We start from the raw sequence: 23,572 nt of genomic DNA on the forward strand, positions 1-23,572 counted from the left end.
GCAGTGGCGCATCTTTGGTTAGTGTGCGCTCATGGAAAGAGACCGTATAAGAGAGGTTTGGAGCAGTCGGCATCGCGAGAAGTACCTCACGTTGGGACGTCGAGGAGCGTGACTCCGCACCATTTCGTGCGCCTCCAATGCGGTGGTTTGGAGGCAACGAACGTCTACAAGCCCTCGGTTGAACTGTAAAGCTGAGTGCCGGCCGATTACCAAATCATTTTATTTTCTCTTATTCTCCCTGTGTCTGTAATTGAGTTTGCATGGAGTGTCCCTCACCTTAGCCTATTACTTTTAGTTTTTACCTCAACATTTTTATTGTGCTTGCATTATTTTCATTAAATCATTAGTTGTAGATTTTCAATTTATTGTCTTGTTTCGTTTCTTTGTTTGTGGGTTCGGATTAACCCAGTGTCGGCCGTCCGATCAGGTAAGACTTCAAACCTTCCCGCGTGCGCGAAAAGAATATCCCGCCAAGGTTTGAAATACGCCTCGGAGTTAAAAGCTCGTTTCGGTCATTCGTCCTCTTGGGGTGTTAACCCCGGGGACGCGACAATATATTTATACAAATATAAATACAGTGTATGAAACTCATAAGCTGGCTGTCTGATTGGACATAGCCTTTTGTAAAATTCCCAATCATCATTTGGATTCAGCTCAGGGTAAATTGGCGAACTACATAAAGACCCCACTGGCCGAACGTTGACCTAACACATCCACAATTGTGCAGATCCTTGAACCTTCCCCTTGGGCTTCAACAAAGGATTACAGTCAACCCTCGTTAATCCGACCCCGTTTAATCCGGAAATCTCGCTGTCCAACCAAAACATCCAGGATTTTCGCCATTCATTTTATCCCTCTAATCCGCAAAATCGATTATCCGACAATCTCGCTAATCCGATATTGGGTTCTGGGAACAAAGTAGTCCAGATTAACGAGGGTTGACTGTACTTTGCAATGATTTGTCGGTTCTTCAAAATTCCTGACTGGGTAACCTCATGGTGAAATTAATAATTTAAACCCCAATGTCCCAACCCCTCCTTTAACAAATGTTCCAACCTTAATTTCACTCCTCTTTTTTAATCAATAAATAAAAATGAATGCTTTGCTATTCAAACCTATTTGAGGCAACATTTTCAACAACAAGCAGACTTCGAATTTCCTGCATCATGGCGAAGATACATCCTGATCGATAAAATCTTCCAAGAGAAAGGGCTATATCTCGTGAGTAATGACAGGGTTTTCAGAGGGGGTGACTCAGCAGAAAGCTAACCAGCTGCCAAATGCAACCAACAGCCACTCACCACGAGGCTTGGCAGGATTTCTGAGAACCTCAGAATCGGTACTTGTGGAATCGGTACTTTGTTATATAAAAAAAACAAAAACAAAAACAAGAGATTTACTGCCTTGATTATCTCATCACAAGAGAAATGTAGCATGCCTGCAATGCTGCTCCTCACTGCACATCCATCACACACAAATGTCATTTCCCGCTGAAATGCCACTGACCTGCAGGTGGCAGCTTTCCATCGTATTGCAAAGGCTCCCTGGTTGGTTTGTCAGCCAAAGGGACGGCTTAGGACTCAAACCCCAAAAGGCGGTGGACTCTTAACAAATAATACAGAGGAACTGTTTAGCTTAACCCTGATGGCAGAAATCCTGTTGGTACATGGTGGACATAGGGTCTAAACTCCACCCCCTAATTGTGGATTATCATACAACTCCATGATTACGAAATAACTTGACTCAAAAAGGGAAGGATTCAGTTATATAATTTCCAGATATAGCTGATGAGCCAAGAAGAAAAAGATGCAGTTGAAAATAAATAAATAAATAAATAAAGTATGTATATATATATATATGTATAGATATAATGACTAATGATAATATAAAAGTTGCTCACTGCCACTCTAAGCATTGTGTATTGACTCGTGGAATCCAACTTGGTGTGTCCGGCCTCACGGCCTTGGCCTCAGGTCGGGAGCACTCTTGCTCTTCCACAAGCTTCATTCTTGTGGAAAAATAAATAAATGAGCAGCAAAACACGGGAGGAATTTGTAAGTAGCGGCAGTGACAGCGATACGCATCATGATCGTTAATCTCCTTGCTCACATCCCAGCTGCCACCTGGTGCCGCCGGGCCTGAGGGCGCACGCGAGTGGAGGGGGCAAAGCGACACCACGAGTATTAGTAGGTAACTCAACAGATATTAACCCTTCAATGGCAAACGCAATCCTCATATAGCTCTCTGGGCATCAAAGAGAAGTGCAATCGAAAGAACCAAATTTGCAGAGAAGCATTGTAGATTGGAGAGATTGGAAGCACAGACACAATGTCACATGATCTTCCACAGTCTCGTTCCTGCATTGTTGATATGGAGCAAAATCAAAACCACAAAAATCCATACTTTCATTCCTCGGTTGCGTTTCTTGAATATTTCAACCACAAAATCAATTTATAATGTAATTAGCAGGATATCAGGAATACGATTGTTTACCAACTGAAATACGATTTTCTACCGAATTGAAAACCAAGATTATTATCTTTCTCGGCACATGTGGTTTATCAGTTTGTGCAAGTACAATCATTTCAAGTTTGTGCAAGTACGGCCAAGGGATGTAGTATTTATTTGGGTACATCAGCCATGGGTAAAAAAGGCAGGATGGCAATTTTGCATCAACAAATTTGCCATGCCAAACAAAAACGATCACATGCTTCTTTGCAAAAGATTAGTTCCACAAAAACAATAATAATTAAATTTTAAAAACATACAAACATACATATATATATATATATATATATATATATATATATATATATTACACCTGTCATGTAACAAGAGCATATTGGATGAGTAGGGGTACCCGACATTGCCTAGCAAGGGTATCCAGGTGTTCCTCAGCAGGGGTACCCACCTGGGCATTGCATAACAGGTGTACCTGGCGTTGCCCAGCAGGGATACCCAGGCGCTGCCCGGTGTTGCTCTGATCGTGTTGGAATTTTAAAGAAATAAAAAATTGTTTTTTTATTTGTCGTGGGGACCTAAACCACTTCCCTACACCCACTAAGGAATGAGGTCAGGGATCATTTAATATTACCTTTCACATAGCTACAAAGGCATAGGCATTATATAATTATTTAGAAATAAAAAATGTAAGTTTAAAAAATGTTTTTTCCCTAAAACACTCCCTGATGAACCTGAAAGTTTGATGAAGATTCGTTCAGCCATCTCTGAGGAAAATGGCAACACACAAAAGCATCTCATGGGATCGATTGTGTACTGTATGTAGATCAATCATTTTTGAGGAAATTTGTGTTTATAAGGTTGTTAACCAATACCCATAATCACGCATTTCCCACCTTAATGCATACTCTAAAAAAATCAAGATGTGGCTAATGGGATCACGAACAGTGGAAGAGAATGATTCCGAAATATTTGGTCAATAAAACATCAAGCCTGTTTAAATGTACAAATGATTGGCCTCATATGGCGATTGCTCATCAAGGACATCCGTATCAAGGAGTGCTTAAGAGACGAGTGTTTGACAAACAAGGCTATTAAAAATGATTTCCTGCACTGGCTGCGTACACGTCCTAATTAACTATACACTGAAGGCATGTGAAGGCTTCCGGCCTGGATATACAAGTGCGCATCCAAAACTGGAAAATACCTTCAAAAGGCAGGCAAGAATCGTTTTTGTAGCACACAAACAAGCTTTGTGTGTAAAAATACCATGGATAAAAAAACTCCATGTAAAATTTGATGTATGCAAGCAAACCTCGGAATTTATCAAAGTCACAAGGTCGGAAAAGATAACGAATACACAAGATACAACACAACAGCAATGTTAAAAAAAGATATTTTGCTATAATCCCAAAGCCATGAGGTGCATCATTTGAACAGCTCACCATTGAGGTACTGCTGTGCCCAAGGTGACATCTCAAACACTCGTTTAAGTGGGACATGTTGCTGCTTCAAGCAAAATCGATGAACACTTGGATTTTAAAAGAAACTTACACTCCCCTAGAGAAGCTCGAACGTTTTGGCAATTGCGACCGGTGTGGAGCGCTCCCTGCTCATGTATCCCGACACGATGAATCTTACCTGCTACTTGATAGGTCAAATGCAGCGTGGCCTTAGGCCCCGCCTGACCTAGCGGTGCTCGTACAGGCTTCAGGAAGTCTCCCAGGTAAGCCAGTGCACGCGAAACAAGGGTGGTGCGGTCAGCAAGGGAATGCAATTGGCCAAAAGATTTCTCAACACCCTGACCAAAAGAAATAGACATTATAAAACAAGTTGACATTGGATGGCCAACATTTGATTGATTGGCTAACATAAGCATAGTTCAAGATTTAAACGGACTTTTTTAAATTGTAGAACATGCAAATATAACAGTTCACCGCTGAAATTGTATCAAAATCGTTTACCCTGATCAAGGTGTACAAGATGTGACAACACCGGTAAAAGCATTCTGGTTAGACCAATATGGCAGCTAAAATTCATGTGTGCTGTGGAGTGTGGAATAGAGGTATATCATCAATTTCCTGGTGAAGGAGAACATCAAACATCAAAAACATCATCAAAACATCAAAACATCAAAGCCTTCACGCTGTTGAAACCAAAGCTTTCAGAATTATTGGAATCTCCCGCGATGAAGCTATCTCTGAGGGCCTTTCACTCACTCACCGCAGGCAGGTAGGTGGTCTTTCTGTCTTCTACCGACTCCTCTCCGGCCTTGCACCCCCAGCTCTCTCTGTGCTCTGTCCCCCAAATATTCCTACAGGTCGCACAAGATCTGCCAGCAACCCTCTGATGGTTAAACTGCCGGGTTAAATTTCGGGTTAAACTGCCGAAATCTCGGCTCTCCGCTCACCTTCACTCTTTCATTCCTCTTTTCTCCCGCCTCTGGAACAAACTACCTCACTCCCTTCAATCCCACTCCTCCCTCCAGGTCTTTAAAACAGCTGTTCACCACCATCTCTTATCTTCCCCCATCCAAAACCTTGATCTTTTCTACCCCCGCTAATTCACCCCAGATCCACCTTGTTTGAAATTCCAACTTCTTTCCTGTAAGTCCTGGCAGGGTCCATATGTTTTATACCTCTCCCACTGCCCCCTTCCCACGCCCCCCCCCCCCCCCCCCAAAGCCCTCGCCCTCTCTCAGATCTCTCGATGTCTCCATGTCTCTCGGTCCCTGCTCTCAAATGTTGTGTTTGTGTCCTTCCCCCTCTCTCCCCATCTTGTCTACCGCTCCCTATGTTATATGTTTTATGTGTCGGTTTGTCTTTCTGTGTGATTAATGTTCGCTCTTTCACGAGCCTCGAACTTGTATACAAAAAAAAACAAAAAAAAAACAAAAAAAAAACGACGAGCTGAAATTCACAGGAGACCGTCTGTACAATTTGGCAATGCACGTCTTTCATGTCGTTGTGTGCCCTACCTCTTCCACAAGCCTCGATCATGCGCACAAAGAAACCCCCAAAAACAAAATGTGCACAACGACCAAACATGGCCGCGGATTGCTGAGCAATCTTGAACACTCTCACATGAAACAAACTGCTGTCACTCAAGAAAACAGAAAACATGTTGAACACATAATTTTTGAGAACAACCGAATTATGGTACTCAAAGTGAAATCGCAAAGGAATTGGATGTTAGTGTTTTAGAAGCATAGAAATAATCATTCATTCTTAGTGGAAATTCAATAAGGTGTCAATTCAACATTCACTTTTACTGTGTTTCCTGGTTTAAAGATCGAATCAGCTACACAGGTTCAATGAAGTTTCAGGACAACCTACAGAAAGACAGCCACCCCAGTGAAAACGATTTGGGAGTGGCACAAAAAGTTTATGGAGACTGTTAGCATCCTGTAGAGGAAGGGGGTAGGGCAGCCAAGCACAAGTGGTGAGAATGTTGAACACGGTCATGATTCGTTTGAGTGCTTTCATCTACTTTCTACAAGTGCTTTGAGTGCTTTCTGCATCAAGCCCATCTACTTTCTCAACAATCCTCTCCAAGAAGTTCTGTCACTCAATCTCTTGGGTCTCACAATCTGCCATGATCTTTCCTGGGAAAAACACATTTCCAAGATGGCCTCCAAAGCCAGTCGCCGACTGGGCATTCTTCGTCGTGCGAAGTCCTTCCTTGGCACACCTGAGCTTCTCACCACATACAAGGCTTTCATCCGCAGTTCAATGGAATACTGCTCTCCCCTCTGGGCTGGTGCTCCTGCCTCATACCTCGCTCAGCTTCACACTGTTGAAGCCAAAGCTTTCAGAATCTTTGGAATCTCCCTCGATGAAGCTGATGCTGAGGGCCTTTCACTCACTCACTCACCACAGGCAGGTTGGTGGTCTTTCTGTCTTCTACAGACTCCTCTCTGGCCTAGCCCCCCCAGCACTGTCTGTGCTCTGTCCCCAAAGTACTCCTAAAGGGTCACACAAGATCTGCCAGCAACCCTCATGGTTAAACTGCGAAAATCAAGACTCTCTGCTCACCTTCACTCTTTCATTCCTCTTTTCTCCCACCTCTGGAACAAACTCCCTCACTCTCTTCAATCCCACTGATCCCTCCAGGTCTTTAAAACAGCTGTTCACCACCATCTCTTATCTTCCCCCATCCAAAACCTTGATCTTTTCTACCCCCTATTAATTAACCCCAGATCCACTTTTCTGAAATACCGCCTTCTTTCCTGGAAGTCCTAGCAGTGTCCATGTGTTTTTTTTTTAACCACTTCAACCCCCCACACCCAGCTTCCCACGCCTCCTCCCCCCCAAGCCCTCTACCTCCCACAGATCTCCCGATGTCCCTGCTCTCAAATGTTGTACTTGTGTGCTTCCCCCTCTCTCCCCATCTTGTCTCCCACTCCCTTCATTTCGTCTTATGTGTCCGTTTGTTTTTGGGGTTTTTGTCATTAATGTTAGCTCTTACACGAGCCTCGATCTTGTATACAAAAAAAACAAACAAAAAAAAAAAAAACAGAAAAAAGTTCAGTCCCCATAGGTCCTTTCGAGTTCGGATGATGATCTTGGCAATAAAATATTGAGAAATATTCTTTCACATGCAGCAAACTGCGTGTGTGTGTGCGTGTGTGTCAGACATGCCAACAAGTCAGTTGAGCAAAGTCTCAAGTCACAGTAGCATTAGTCTCAAGTCACAGTAGCATTAGTCTCAAGTCACAGCAGCATTAGTCTCAGGTCACAGCAGCATTAGTCTCAGGTCACAGTAGCATTAGTCTCAGGTCACAGTAGCATTAGTCTCAGGTCACAGTAGCATTAGTCTCAGGTCACAGTAGCATTAGTCTCAGGTCACAGTAGCATTAGTCTCAAGTCACAGTAGCATTAGTCTCAAGTCACAGTAGCATTAGTCTCAAGTCACAGTAGCATTAGTCTCAAGTCACAGTAGCATTAGTCTCAAGTCACAGTAGCATTAGTCTCAAGTCACAGTAGCATTAGTCTCAAGTCACAGTAGCATTAGTCTCAAGTCACAGTAGCATTAGTCTCAAGTCACAGTAGCATTAGTCTCAAGTCACAGTAGCATTAGTCTCAAGTCACAGTAGCATTAGTCTCAAGTCACAGTAGCATTAGTCTCAAGTCACAGTAGCATTAGTCTCAAGTCACAGTAGCATTAGTCTTAAATCACAGTCGCATTAGTCTCAAGTCACAGTAGCATTAGTCTCAAGTCACAGTAGCATTAGTCTCAAGTCACAGTAGCATTAGTCTCAAGTCACAGTAGCATTAGTCTCAAGTCACAGTAGCATTAGTCTCAAGTCACAGTAGCATTAGTCTCAAGTCACAGTAGCATTAGTCTCAAGTCACAGTGGCATTAGTCTCAAATCACAGTAGCACTTGTCTCAAGTCACAGTAGCACTTGTCTCAAGTCACAGTAGCATTAGTCTCAAGTCACAGTAGCATTAGTCTCAAGTCACAGTAGCATTAGTCTCAAGTCACAGTAGCATTAGTCTCAAGTCACAGTAGCATTAGTCTCAAATCACAGTAGCATTAGTCTCAAGTCACAGTAGCATTAGTCTCAAGTCACAGTAGCATTACTCTCAAGTCACAGTAGCATTAGTCTCAAGTCACAGTAGCATTAGTCTCAAGTCACAGTAGCATTAGTCTCAAGTCACAGTAGCATTAGTCTCAAGACACAGTAGCATTATTCTCAAGTCACAGTAGCATTAGTCTCAAGTCACAGTAGCATTAGTCTCAAGTCACAGTAGCATTAGTCTCAAGTCACAGTAGCATTAGTCTCAAGTCACAGTAGCATTAGTCTCAAGTCACAGTAGCATTAGTCTCAAGTCACAGTAGCATTAGTCTCAAGTCACAGTAGCATTAGTCTCAAGTCACAGTAGCATTAGTCTCAAGTCACAGTAGCATTAGTCTCAAGTCACAGTAGCATTAGTCTCAAATCACAGTAGCATTAGTCTCAAATCACAGTAGCATTAGTCTCAAATCACAGTAGCATTAGTCTCAAGTCACAGTAGCATTAGTCTCAAGTCACAGTAGCATTAGTCTCAAGTCACAGTAGCATTAGTCTCAAGTCACAGTAGCATTAGTCTCAAATCACAGTAGCATTAGTCTCAAGTCACAGTAGCATTAGTCTCAAGTGACAGTAGCATTAGTCTCAAGTCACAGTAGCATTAGTCTCAAGTCACAGTGGCATTAGTCTCAAATCACAGTAGCATTAGTCTCAGGTCACCATGGCATTAGTCTCATGTCACCGTAGCAAGTCCCACATTTACTTGTAAACCAAGTTGGAGTACGAGCGATCAAAGAATTAAGACACTGCCTCATTTTTTGCAACCTATGTTCCGAAAAGCTGTGCGACTCAGGTTTTTAATTTCTCAACCTTTTAAAGTGGACATGTTTTGCTTTGTTCCCAGCAAAAAAATAAATTTGTTAAATTAACTTCTCATATCTAGTGTTTCTCGTATCCGGATCCGGATCTTCACCGAAATTGAATTGATTTGTCCTCGTCACACAACCAGCGTGTCCACAAAGTTTTTTTTTTTTTTTTTTTTTTTTTTTTTGTTAGAAATACTGAATCGAGGCTCGTGAAAGAGCTGGGGACCGCGAGGGAAAGACAGCACAGGGGGGGACCGCGAGGGAAAGACAGCACAGGGGGACCGCGAGGGAAAGACAGCACAGTGGGACCGCGAGGGAAAGACAGCACAGAGGGACCACGAGGGAAAGACAGCACAGAGGGACCGCGAGGGAAAGACAGCACAGAGGGACCGCGAGGGAAAGACAGCACAGGGGGACCACGAGGGAAAGACAGCACAGGGGGACCGCGAGGGAAAGACAGCACAGAGGGACCACGAGGGAAAGACAGTACAGAGTCACCGCGAGGGAAAGACAGCACAGAGGGACCGCGAGGGAAAAACAGCACAGAGGGACCACGAGGGACAGACAGCACAGAGGGACCGCGAGGGAAAGACAGCACAGAGGGACCGCGAGGGAAAGACAGGACAGAGGGACCGCGAGGGAAAGACAGCACACGGGGACCGCGAGGGAAAGACAGGACAGAGGGACCGCGAGGGAAAGACAGCACACGGGGACCGCGAGGGAAAGACAGCACAGTGGGACCGCGAGGGAAAGACAGCACAGAGGGACTGCGAGGGAAAGACAGCACAGGGGGACCGTGAGGGAAAGACAGCACAGGGGGACCGCGAGGGAAAGACAGCACAGGGGGACCGCGAGGGAAAGACAGCACAGAGGGACCATGAGGGAAAGACAGCACAGGGGGACTGCGAGGGAAAGACAGCACAGGGGGACCGCGAGGGAAAGACAGCACAGGGGGACCGCGAGGGAAAGACAGCACAGAGGGACCGCGAGGGAAAGACAGCACAGAGGGACCGCGAGGGAAAGACAGCACAGTGGGACCGCGAGGGAAAGACAGCACAGAGGGACCACGAGGGAAAGACAGCACAGAGGGACCGCGAGGGAAAGACAGCACAGAGGGACCGCGAGGGAAAGACAGCACAGGGGGACCACGAGGGAAAGACAGCACAGGGGGACCGCGAGGGAAAGACAGCACAGAGGGACCACGAGGGAAAGACAGTACAGAGGGACCGTGAGGGAAAGACAGCACAGAGGGACCGCGAGGGAAAGACAGCACAGAGGGACCACGAGGGAAAGACAGCACAGAGGGACCGCGAGGGAAAGACAGCACAGAGGGACCGCGAGGGAAAGACAGGACAGAGGGACCGCGAGGGAAAGACAGCACACGGGGACCGTGAGGGAAAGACAGGACAGAGGGACCGCGAGGGAAAGACAGCACACGGGGACCGCGAGGGAAAGACAGCACAGTGGGACCGCGAGGGAAAGACAGCACAGAGGGACCGCGAGGGAAAGACAGTACAGAGGGACCGCGAGGGAAAGACAGCACAGAGGGACCGCGAGGGAAAGACAGCACAGAGGGACCACGAGGGAAAGACAGCACAGAGGGACCACGAGGGAAAGACAGCACAGAGGGACCGCGAGGGAAAGACAGCACAGAGGGACCGCGAGGGAAAGACAGGACAGAGGGACCGCGAGGGAAAGACAGCACACGGGGACCGCGAGGGAAAGACAGGACAGAGGGACCGCGAGGGAAAGACAGCACACGGGGACCGCGAGGGAAAGACAGTACAGAGGGACCGCGAGGGAAAGACAGCACAGAGGGACCGCGAGGGAAAGACAGCACAGAGGGACCACGAGGGAAAGACAGCACAGAGGGACCGCGAGGGAAAGACAGCACAGAGGGACCGCGAGGGAAAGACAGGACAGAGGGACCGCGAGGGAAAGACAGCACACGGGGACCGCGAGGGAAAGACAGGACAGAGGGACCGCGAGGGAAAGACAGCACACGGGGACCGCGAGGGAAAGACAGCACAGTGGGACTGCGAGGGAAAGACAGCACAGAGGGACTGCGAGGGAAAGACAGCACAGGGGGACCGCGAGGGAGACAGCAGACAGGGGGACAGACAGGGGGACCGCGAGGGAAAGACAGCACAGAGGGACCGCGAGGGAAAGACAGCACAGAGGGACCGCGAGGGAAAGACAGCACAGGGGGACCACGAGGGAAAGACAGCACAGGGGGACCACGAGGGAAAGACAGCACAGAGGGACCACGAGGGAAAGACAGCACCGAGGGACCGCGAGGGAAAGACAGTACAGTGGGACCGCGAGGGAAAGACAGCACAGAGGGACCACGAGGGAAAGACAGCACAGAGGGACGGCGAGGGAAAGACAGCACAGGGGCACCACGAGGGAAAGACAGTACAGTGGGACCGCGAGGGAAAGACAGTTTCGTCCAAATCCGTCCATAACTTTTTGAGACATGGAGCTATATAATCGGTTTTAGTTCAATATCTCAATGGTGAAGAATCACTTTTTAAAATTATCTGATCCGGATCTGGATTTTGTTGTTCTCCTCCTCTTCCCTTTATAAAGGGTGAGTCCAAGCTCCTACCCTGCCTTGACCACAATACTCACCAACTCCACTTTCGCCTCCACATAACTCAGTAGATCCAGCTCACCGTTGCTTCCTTCCCAGTTCAACAGCTGTTTGAAATATCCTTCCCACACCTTCTACACTGAGCTCCTCTCTGTCACCTCCCTCCCCCTTTTATGTCCTTGCTGTCCTCATCCTTGTCATGAGCCAATTTATAGATCATCATCGTCCAACCATCCTCTTCAAACTTGTACACCTCCTCTTCCATATCATCTCTCGCCTGATCCATAGCTTTCCTTTCTGCTTTCTTCTGCCCATAGAAGTGCAGCAACCCCGCATCTGGCTGCCTCCTTCTATCCTTGATCTTGTCTAACCTCTCCAAACCTCCATCATTTCACCAACTGCCTGTGCTACTTCTTCCGTCCACCACACCTGGTTTCTATCCCTCGACGATGCACCCTTTCCTGACATCCTTCCACACAACACTTCTGCAATTCCCCTATATGCCTCTCTGTACTTCTTCCACTCCTTTTACAAACCTTCTGCTTCTTCGCTAAGTTGCTCATAACTGATCCTCACCCTCTTCTTGTACTCTACGGCAACGTTTCCCTGACACTTTCCCCTACACTTGTCACACCTCATAACCTTACCGATCAGGGGTCAGGACGGTTACCGATCGAGGGCCAGGTTTTCCCCAGAACAAATGTTCATGGTTTGCCTATGAAAGTTGGTTTAATACGTGGCCACGTTGGTAATAACTAACAATGGTGCTTGCTGCTTGGATGCGCATACTGTCTGGAGAGTGGACACACTGGACACTCCCTTTAACCTTGGTGGACAATGGTATGCGAACCGGAGACCGTGAGAACGTACACGATATATGTCGTCATTGACCGGACCATGCACGCGTACCACTAAAACTCATTCACCATTTATCTTAAACTCCGTTTTAACTCAATGTTTATTCAACGATTATTTTCTGAACATTGTCAAAAAGTCATTATAAACTCAAGTCGCATGTAAGTTGCTAGTTCCCAGACACCAAGTCCCAAGTCCAAATCAAGTTGCAAAATGTTGCGGCCACAGTCACCAACTCTGCAGCGGGGTTGAGGGACAAAATAGAGGGTGACTTGGACAAATAAGGGATGTGGGGGCGAATGAGGGGTAGGGAAGGATGAGGGATAAAGACATTCACAACCCTGGCATCAATTCTAATTCAAAATAAGCATAAATATAAATAAATTATAATTCACATGATCATGAGCATAAACTCTGATTGGTTTGCACAAGTGCCATCACAATGAGTTGGTAAAATGGCATCGGTCGGCAAAATAAATGTGTGGTTGGGTCATCAATCATCAAATTCTTCCTCCTTTCGCTTTCCTTGGTACCCATGAGTTTCCTTGGGACCCACCTTGCACTCACCTTATTGAATTTCTAACAACTAGGGCATGCCCGTACTATATATATATCTAAAATTATATCCCCCCCCCCCCTCTATTTACATGAAATGGTTTGGTCCATGAAATGTTTTGGTCCATTCGCAACGCCAAAGCGAACGGCGAACGCTTTACATGAAATGGTTTGGTCCATGAAATGTTTTGGTCCATTCGCAACGCCAAAGCGAACGGCGAACGGCTTGCGAGTACAGTGACAATCCCCCCCCCTCTATTTACATGAAATGGTTTTAATTAGTTTTAAAACATAGTTTAACGCCAACATATGGCATGCCCGTACCCGTACTATCCGTAATGGCGCACGCTCTCACAGGAGCTCCGGAAGGTCGCATATCGCAGGAAAGCGAAAGAATCGCAAATTAGTTTTAATTAGTTTTAAAACATCGTTTAACGCCAACATAGCGCCAACATAGTTTGCCGACGGGAAATAAATGAATACGCTCTCAAATGTGCCATCCGAGGCAGAGTCTGTTCGCCACGTTCGGCACACGTGATAGCTCGCTGCTCTCTGATTGGTTGAATCGTTTTTTGGACATAGCTCGGTAACTACTTCTGCGATTAATTTAAAACCTTGAAAAGGCACATCCTCGGGTCCCCAGCAATATACCTGGCAAGTTTCAAGTATATCGGACCCGTGGTTGTCGAGAAACAGCGGTCACAGACAAACAAACACACACACACACAGACACACACACACACACACACACACACACACACACACACACACACACACACACACACACACAGAAATTAGTGGAATTATAGATAGATGAAACTCAACATGTTGGGAATTTGTGACACAAGAAGACTGGATCTTAAAAAGAGATGCATTGTAAGCAGTCACAAATTGTCGTAAACCCCTCGGTATCCACAGGACGCAGGCCATGCAGACTTAATTTGTGATGCACAGCATCATAGTAAACAGTCGACACTGTATAAAGGCCCTTAAAAAGGGCGAAAAACTTGCATTTAATTTATCAGTGCATTCTCCTTCGACCGGCACAATCACTAATACCATCTAATAACAAGAACCAACTGGATTGGCCAACTTGTTTATAATAGAGCTTTCAAACATAAACTGGCACCAGGTGCCAAAGTGCATTGCGTTAGACATACCTGGATGAAAACGGAAAGAAAGGCTAACGGTTCTGTACGAGAAGGCTGTGGTTCCTTCGCAAAGTAACTCTTCATCTCTGGCAGCTTAAACACAATCCTCGTGAGTTCCATCAGCTCATTGTGACGCTTTCCAGCAGAATCGCCTGCCCACGAAATTAAATACAATCATGAGGCAATCAACATTTCATGCTTTCTAATGGAACACCCAATACTGATGTGGAAGATTTATCAACTCGTTATACAATTTACAGCTCACCCTACTTTATATGGGCAATCTACTGTTCTCCTTCTACCAGATAAAAGCCCCTGGCAGTATTTGCATTGACATGGAGCTCAATGTGGCCAATGTAAGATGTAAAAAAGTGTAGCCGACAAACTCCACAAGTCAATGCAGCAACAAAAGGCAGCCTCTCACAAACAATAAATAAATAAATAAATAAAAATGTCACGCATAGCGTACTACTTGCAAAATCCAAATAAACAATAGTTGCCATGGAAACAGCAATTTGGTAAGTTGGAAAATTCGACCTGTCAAGCATTTTACATGATGGAATGTTATGCAATAACACATTTGGTTGATACATTTTTACCTCTGCCATCTGCCATGGAGGGAGGTTATGTTTTCACCCCCGTCTGTTGGTTTGTTTGCGTGCAGGATATTTCTAAAAGTGGTGGACGGATTCAGATGAAATTTGGTGGGCAGGTTGGGTGTGTGACCAAAATGATTCGATTTTGGTTAAGATCTGGTTCTGGACCCGAGAATGCTATGCGATTCTTCACTATTGGGTGATGGTGCAAAAAACCCCAAAAAAGAAGAAAAATTATTTCTTCAAAATGCTGACAGGACAGCACCAGACAACACCGGGTACCACTGCTAGTCATTGATAAATGGACAAAAAATAAAAATTGACATTTCACGTATGGACAAAAGAACAATTATCCACATTGTGACAGACGAAACAGGCGAAACTACTCAGGGGATTAAAGACAGGAGCGAAGCAGGGAGAGAGAAAGAGAGAGAGGGAGTATGCACAGCTTGGAAGCTCTGTGTCTCAGACAGACACAGAGCCCGCCTCTAAGACACGCTCCATGGGCAGTAGAATAATAGGGTGACAAACACAAGCAATCAGAGATAGGGATTCAACAAAAAACCCACAGCCCCACACACCCCTATTACTATACCTAAGGCTCATGGGGGAGCTTGAACATGCACTACTTGCTGAAAACGATCATTAAGAGACATCATCATACATTTATACAAAGTACAAGGGCATTCGCAGACATTGTTGCTGCATTCAGGTTGGCCTGATTCCTGTGGTCATCTGAACCAATGGCTCGTGATGCTTAGATAACCAAAATTAAAATCACACAAACGAGATGTACTTGTCCAAAAAACAAAGAACTCTAATAGACTTGTAAAAGAAACCGAAAGTGAAAAGTGTGGGGGGGGGGGGGGAGAAGAACAACACCCCCATTTCACTGGAATCTGAAGAATCCCACAGTTGAAGTCAATATCTGCAGGATCGTGCTGCAAAATCCATTATTTTTGCACTGTAGCAACGTCTTAAAAAGCCCCTGGGGTTTCCCACCCACTGACAGACTACAGTGTCCAATTTTTATGTACTTTGATTACCGGGAAAATATCGTACAATACGAGACACGACTGAAGAAAGTGGGTGACACAGATTGTGAAAAGGAAAAGGAGTTTCACAGAAAAGTTGAGGAAAAAGGGCAGAGGCAGAGAAAGGTCTCGATGAGCAGAAGTGATGTAGTAGACTGGGAGATAGGTACGATTTCATTAGACAATCGGGAACAAAGTTCTCAAAGGTGTGGTTCTGCTTTACCATCAGTCAAACGCTTGAAAAGCTCATTCTCAAGTTTCGCCAGATCAGACTCGTGCCCTTGGCACATAATTGAAGTGGCCCCAGATTACACAATTATTTAGATTTTCAAGTCCAGGCATCAAACTCGTATTTTCAGAGTTCTCCCATCCTACATGGAATTAATGATCGTTTTAAGGCCATTTTCCCCGCTAGAGCGGGGGTTAGCCTTGCGGGCCCAATGACCATCATGGTTCCCTGTTTGAGGCAATGTTTTTATGGCCGGATGCTCTTCCTGACGCCAACCCTTGGTCACGCTCTTTGATGCGCAGGGATACGGTGTACCTATTCTAAACCAGGGTACACACCGGGATCATTCATCCCAGCAAGCTGGTACTCAATTTGCCGACCTCGGAAGGATGACAGGCTGAGTCAACCCCCCTGGCGTTAATTTAGCGATCGACCGGGATTCGAACCCAGGATCCTAGGATCCCAAGCTGGCACCCTAACCGCTAAGCCAACACCAGGCGACATGGAATGGAAACATGAATTAGCACAAGAATGATATTAATTAGCGACAATTATAGCTTTAATTAGAATAATGAGTACAAACACGGAAATTGTCCGAAAGAAAAACTAACCCTTCATGTAACAAGATTCAGCAACTTAAGAACAAAAATAAATCAGACTACGGGTCTTAAGAACCTATTAAAATGTATGTCCGAGGCCAAACATGACTACTTCCACTTTAATAGAAGTCAGGTGAAGAAATTTGAAATCTACATACATGACATATACTTGGAACATGCACTCTGAATTTGTCACTCAATAATTATTACAAATAAGACTAATTAGCATAATATCGATATTAATTAGTGTGTTAATGGCATTAATTTCACCTTTAATTGGACTAATGAGCACAAACATGTAATTTGTCAGAAAAAAAAGCTGACCATACATGTAACAAGAATCGGCTACTTAAGAACGAAAATAAATCAGACTAAGGGTCTTAAGAATCTCGTTAAAGTAATTGTCCGTGGCTGTAATGAAATGTATCAGTGGTAAACATGTTTGGCAAAATATCTGCAAACATTTCAATGAAACTCCAGCAAATGAATGCAGGCTACATAGTATGAATGACATCTGAAATTTTGTCCATTCGGTCATCTTCATCGACCCATGATAGAGACAGGTGATTAATCACGGTCACAATCCCTGTCATTCTCCATTTCACCAGAGAGCTTCAGCGTCTCACGGAGCTGCGGACCCTCAAACCAGACAATATTGTAGGAACCATCTGATAGCTCTCAACCTTCTTCTAGAGATTGATAAATTTGTTGCTCATCAGCATGTGCCCACATCCTTGCCACAAATGCTGATTGCTGCACATGGAGAAGGAACTCGGCTCCACATGGTGAAAAACTACTGCCAGCGATCCCCTTCAATTTGCCGAGTGGATGTTTGGGTTTCTTGGGCGGGCAATAAGGCCTAATCAAAGGCAAGAAACCAAGTGCGCTTCAATGAGCCGAGAGCGATTCAATGAGGTCTCGTTCCTGAAACCGTACATGCTACACGTGAATGTCTCAATGGCATCCAGTATAGTTTCATCTACTTTCTTCTCACAGGCCAAGCAGCGAATGCCTCCTGGAATTGCTCACTCACAAGCACATCACCCTCGAGATGGCAATCAAGACTATGACAGGAAGTAGAAAGCTGGTAACAATTTTGAATAGGCTTGGGCATAGTATCAACTACCATGCACAGAAGAATTTGAAACTGAGGTGGCTCTCTCCCAACAAACAGCTGATGTCCCATGTCCTGATGGAACTCAAATTAATGCAGCAATGGGCCTGGCGTTCGACAACTATGATGAGATTTGCTGAATTTTGTCAGGGGCTGATAGCTTGCACACCAAAATGGGAAGATATCAAATCGAGGACTCCTCACAGGAACAAGTCAGCAAGGAACTATTACAACTTCCATGGCCATCAAACTCCAGCAGGAGAAAAAACAGGAAGCTGGATGCTGTTGGTGCTATCCTGACACCACACAACAAGAAGCCACACTTGAGGGACAGTCTTCAAGGTTGTAGAGATGCAGAGGGGGCCCATAGTCACTATGTAGTAAATCAAAATAAGGATTTAATATGGATTACATGTCATGCAATGTGGTCGGAAAACATAAATATGGTCTGGATTCAATGCTCAGTACTACTGACCATTTACAATGACAAGTGGTCCACTACATGCCAAATTTACAACAGCCACCAACAAATTTAGTGTTGGTCGAGACACTCCGTATTGCACAAAGGTTTGCTAAATCATGTAATCAATGATATGCATTTGTGTCTTGTGATCTGAACATCGCAAAGCCAGAGTTGTCGTCAACTTTCGTCAACAACATCGCAAAGCCAGAGTTGTGAAACAAAATCGTCAACGTTGAATGTGACAGTGTTAAAAACAGGCAGGCAACAAATAAGAAAGTTGCAGAGTTGAAATGCACACGGGACTTACTGGGACGGCTCATCATCTTGGCACAGAAACAGAAAATCGATCTCCAGAACATGCTATATTTCCCGCTTAGTCCTGTGCCATTGTCCCTGTGCTGCACAGATGGAACCATGGCAAAACAGCAAAGAGTGAACTTCTTCGAAACTTGGAAGATCAAGTCGAGTCTGGGGAGCCGTCAACGGTTGATGCCTGTATTATTGATGGAAACTTCCTATTGCACTCCTTAGCACTGAATTTAACTCGCAGCTACAGTGGCCTTGCTCGATGCATCCTGATCAGGATCACTGCTCTATGTCGTCGGCGTATTGACATAGTATTTGATACCTATGTCACTCCATCAATCAAGGATGTAGAACAGAAGAAGAGAGGCTCAGATTACATAGTCTACTCCATCACTGGCCTATAACAATACCTTATCCAAAACTAAGTGATGCCTTGAAGTCACCCTCTTTTAAGTGTCAACTGCCCAACTTCTTATCAAGAGAGTGGGCAAAAAGTGAATATGAAGCCATTATCAGAAATCGCAGGTTTTCATTAGTTATGATGACAAATGAGTCCGGATTATTTCATTGAACAATGTTGCCATCACAGAGGAGGTCAACGCCCTATCAAACAACCATCATGAAACGGATACACGCTTGTGTCTCCACATCAAGGAAATTATGACAGATCCAGAATTCAATGGCAACATACTGTAGTTGTAAGGGCTTCAGATACCAATATTGCTATCATACCCCTTTTCCACTGCCACAAATATCAGGCCAGAATTTGGATGGATGTGAATTCCGGAGCAAAAAGGAGATACGTGGATATTTCTTCCATTGTGGAACAAATAGGACGAATATGTGCACTGCCCTCGTCGCCTTCCATGCCTTCACCTGGTGCGACCACAGATCAGCCTTTGTTAGGCTGGGGAAGGTTCGACCAGAAACATGTCTGGAGGCGAGTGAGCAATTCCAGGAGGCGTTCGCTACTTTGGCCTGTGAGAAGAACGTCGATGAAACTACACTGGATGCCATTGAGACATTCACATGTAGCATGTACAATTTCAGGAACGAGACCTGACTGAATCATGCTCGATTTCTTGCCTTCGATAAGACCAATAATGCCTGTTGCCCGCCCAAGAAACCCAAACATCCACTCGGCAAATTGAAAGGGATCGCTGCCAGCAGTTTTTCACCACGTAGAGCCACGTTCCTTCTCCATGTGCAGCAATCAACATTTGTGGCAAGGATGTCGGCACATGCTGATGAGCAAAAAATGTATCAATCTCTAGAAGAGGGTTGGGAGCTATCAGATGGTTCCTACGATATTGTCTGGTTTGAGGGCCCACAGCTCCCTGAGCAGCTCAAGCTCGATGATGAAATGGAGAATGACAGTGATTGCGACAGTGAAGATCACCTGGCTCTATCATCGGTCGATGAAGACAAAATTTCAGATGTTCATATAAATGTAGCTTGCATCCATTTGCTGGAGGTTCATTGAAATGTTTGCAGATATTTTGGCTAACATGTTTACCGCTTGATACATTTCATTTTAGTCATGTTTCAATCTTGGTTTGAAGCCAAACAGTTCAATCTTGGTTTCATCAGACCACACAATCTTGTTTCTCACAGTCTGAGAGTCTTTTAGGAGCTTTTTTTGCAAACTCCAAGCGGGCTTTCATGTGTCTTTCACTGAGGAGAGGCTTCCGTCTGGCCACTTTGCCATAAAGCCCAGATCGGTGGAGTGTTGAGGTGGTGGTTGTCCTTCTGGAAGTTTCTCCCATCTCCACACAGGATCTCTGGAGCTCAGCCAGAGTGACCATCGGGTTCTTGGTCACCTCGCTTACCAAGGCCCTTCTCCCCCGATTGCTCAGTTTGGCTGGGCGGCCAGCTCCAGGAAGTCTTGGTTGTTCCAAACTTCCTCCATTTAAGAATTATGGAGGCCACTGTGCTCTTGGGAACCTTCAATGCAGCAGAAATTTTTTTGTAGGCTTCCCCAGATCTGTGCCTCGACACAATCCTGTCTCTGAGCTCTGCAGGCAGTTCCTTCGACCTCATGGCTTGGTTTTTGATCTGATATGCATTGTCAGCTGTGAGACCTTATATAGACAGGTGTGAGACAGGTGTGTGCCTTTCCAAATCATGTCGAATCAATTGAATTTACCACAGGTGGACTCCAATCAAGGTGTAGAAACATCTCAAAGATGATCAAGAGAAATGGGAGGCACCTGAGCTAAATTTCAAGTGTCATAGCAAAGGGTCTGAATACTTATGTAAATGTGATATTTCAGTTTTTTCTTTTTAATAAATTTGCAAAACTTTCTAAAATTCTGTTTTCTCTTTGTCATTATGGGGTATTGAGTGTAGATTGATGAGAGAAAAAATGAATTTAAACGATTTCAGCAGAAGGCTGCAACATAACAAAAGGTGAAAAAAAGTGAAGGGGTCTGAATACTTTCTGAATGCAGTATGTATATGTATATGTATATGTATATGTATATAAACATGTATATATATATACATATGTATATATGTATATATATATATATATATATATATATATATGTATATATATATATATATATATATATATATATATATATATATATATATACATATATATATATATATATATAGATATATATATATATAGATATATATGTCGGTCACTATGCGACCTTCATATCATCAGTGGAGAACCGCCAGCAAGTCGCATAGTGACTGATATAGTGACTGATATAAAATCATATAGTGGTATAGTGGTCGCATAGTGACTGATATAAAAACCGAAAGGGTCACAGAGTTACAAGTGTATGGAAAGCCTCACTGCGTTGCCCTGATGAAGCCCCAACAAGGGCGAAACCAGGTCGGTAACTGTGAGTTTTGCATGCACTTGTGACAGTATCTGTATTTATAATCCGTAATGACGCACTGCTAGATGGTTCCTCTGGAACTTTGCAGGCAAGGCGGACGTGCATGGCGATGACGTCATGTTGTCCGCTCATTAGGTTGGAGAACCAGATTACAGATACCATTATATATAGATATATATATATATATATATATATATATATATATATATATATATATATATATATATATATATATATATATATATAATTATATATAATTATATATAATTATATATATATATATATATATATACATATATATATATATATATATATATATATATATATATATATATATATATATATATATATATATATATATATATACATACATACATACACATACAGTCGTAGCCAAAAATATTGGCATCCTTGCACTTTTTTTCAAATAACTCACAATTTTATCTAAAAATAGGTTGAAATTGACAAAAGGATTTGGCCTCCACAATTCTCCATTTCACTGTTAATATTACAGAAGCTTTGTTTTTGATTCAGAACTTAATATATCCTTTTAAATCATAAAATAAAAAGAAATGGCATTGACAAAATTATTGACACCCTGGGCTTAATATTTGTTAGCACAGCCTTTGGACAAAATAACTGCAGTCAAGCGCTTCCTATAGCCACGAATGAGCTTCCTACACCTCTCTACTGGCAGTGTGGCCCACTCTTCTTGTGCAAACTGCTCCAGTTCTCCCAGATTTGAAGGGTGCCTCCACCCGACTGCTGTTTTCAGATCTCCCCACAGGTGTTCAATGGGATATACAGAATTGGCATTTAATATGGAATATTTTTTTCTGGCGGTGAACTTACTTTTCAAGATGTCTTAGAACCAAAAGTTAATTGGAATTATGTTGAAATTATTCTAGATTTTGTTAATGTGACCTTTAAAAGAAAGAAAAACCACATTTGACATTTCGAAACAAATAAATTGATCCTTGAAAGTGATGTGAACTGATATCAAACTCAATTCATGGACAGTACTGTGTTAAACTTCTGTACGTTTTCCAGAAGTATCTCTTTATTTTGCACATTAGCCAAAAAATTTTTTAACAAAAACAAAAGTTAAATTACGACTGGGATTACAGACATTAAAATTACAGTTCAGTACTTCATGTAACCCCCACGAGCATTCAGGAGAGCACGTACACGTTGAGGCATGCCGTTCACGAGATTTGCCAAGGTTTGGACAGGAATCGCTTGCCATGCAGTGACAATAGCCTGCTGCAATTCACGCACAGAGGTCGGCTGCTGGTCCAAGTGGTCGATTTGACGCGTTAATTCTGCCCACAAGTTCTCTATCGGATTCATATGCGGGGACATGGCAGGCCACTCCATATGCTCTACACCACGGTCAGCAAGAAAGTGTTGGATCAAGCGAGCACGATGAGGCCATGCATTGTCATCTTGGAAGACAAAGTTTCCTCGAAAGGCTGCACGAGCAAATGGAAGCAATGTTTCTTCCAGAATGGCCCTGTACTTGAACTGGTTCAGGTTTCCATTCAGAACAACCAGGTCAGTTTTGCCGCCTGCATGAAAAACAGCCCAAATGGTCACCCCACCACCTCCAGCTTGGACTCTTGGCACGAAAACAATCTTTGTTGTAGGCTTCATGCACTTGTCTGCGCACTCGGACGCGGCCATCTTGACGATAGGCCAGAAATCTAGACTCGTCACTGAAGATCACGTGATTCCAGTGTCCTGGCTGCCATTTGACGGTTCTCTCTGGCCCACTGCAATCGGCGCTGGCAGTGTTGTCTGATCAGGCGTGGCTTTCTCAGGGGACGCCTGGCACGATAGCCTGCTTAAACCAGTCGTTGGTTGAATAGCCTTCTGGATACAGGCACATTTGCCAGTTGCTGCCACTCAGCCCCAAGCCGATTAGCTGACTTGGCACGGCCATTGCGGACTACTGGTGCAGCTGGTGATCATCCCTCCTTGTGGTTCTGCGGGAACGTCCTGGCCTCGGTATTGGAGTAGGGACACCCCTCTGAGCATTTCGTTTCAGGATCTTTGACACCTGACCTTGAGTGATGCCATACTGCCGAGCAATAGCATGCTGTCTCATGCCGTAATTTCGTAAAGCCACCACTCCATGACAAACAGCATTGTCGAGTTGACGGACCATCTCCAGAGGAAGCGGCGATAACCTTTGGAGACGTGCAGCAGTTGTTTTCCACTAATACAGAACGCAACAACCCTTGTATACCCGACTGTGAAGCCAATCATCAAATGCACCTGTCCGTACATTTTGCCATGCCACCTGTGATATAATCCTGTTGTTGACTTCTTGCTGCGACAGACAATCAGTGACATGGTTCTTTTAACAAATAAATAACCAAA

The 23,572-nt window shown here is 44.3% G+C and overlaps 1 protein-coding gene across 3 annotated transcripts in view; it reads right to left on the reverse strand.

Annotated features, from left to right (window-relative positions):
- MMS22L (MMS22 like, DNA repair protein) overlaps positions 1-23,572 on the reverse strand; it is a 377,026-nt gene that overhangs the window by 58,189 nt on the left and 295,265 nt on the right. For all 3 annotated transcript variants that reach the window (XM_078778618.1, XM_078778619.1, XM_078778617.1), the window contains 2 exons: positions 14,004-14,146; positions 4,102-4,261 (listed from right to left, as the gene is read on the reverse strand). In XM_078778618.1, the coding sequence (XP_078634744.1) occupies positions 4,102-4,261; positions 14,004-14,146 (303 nt within the window). The remainder of the gene's footprint in view (positions 1-4,101; positions 4,262-14,003; positions 14,147-23,572) is intronic.

This window comes from Myxine glutinosa, chromosome 5, assembly GCF_964187855.1.
Source record: "Myxine glutinosa chromosome 5, kmMyxGlut1.1, whole genome shotgun sequence".
Lineage (NCBI taxonomy): Eukaryota > Metazoa > Chordata > Myxini > Myxiniformes > Myxinidae > Myxine > Myxine glutinosa.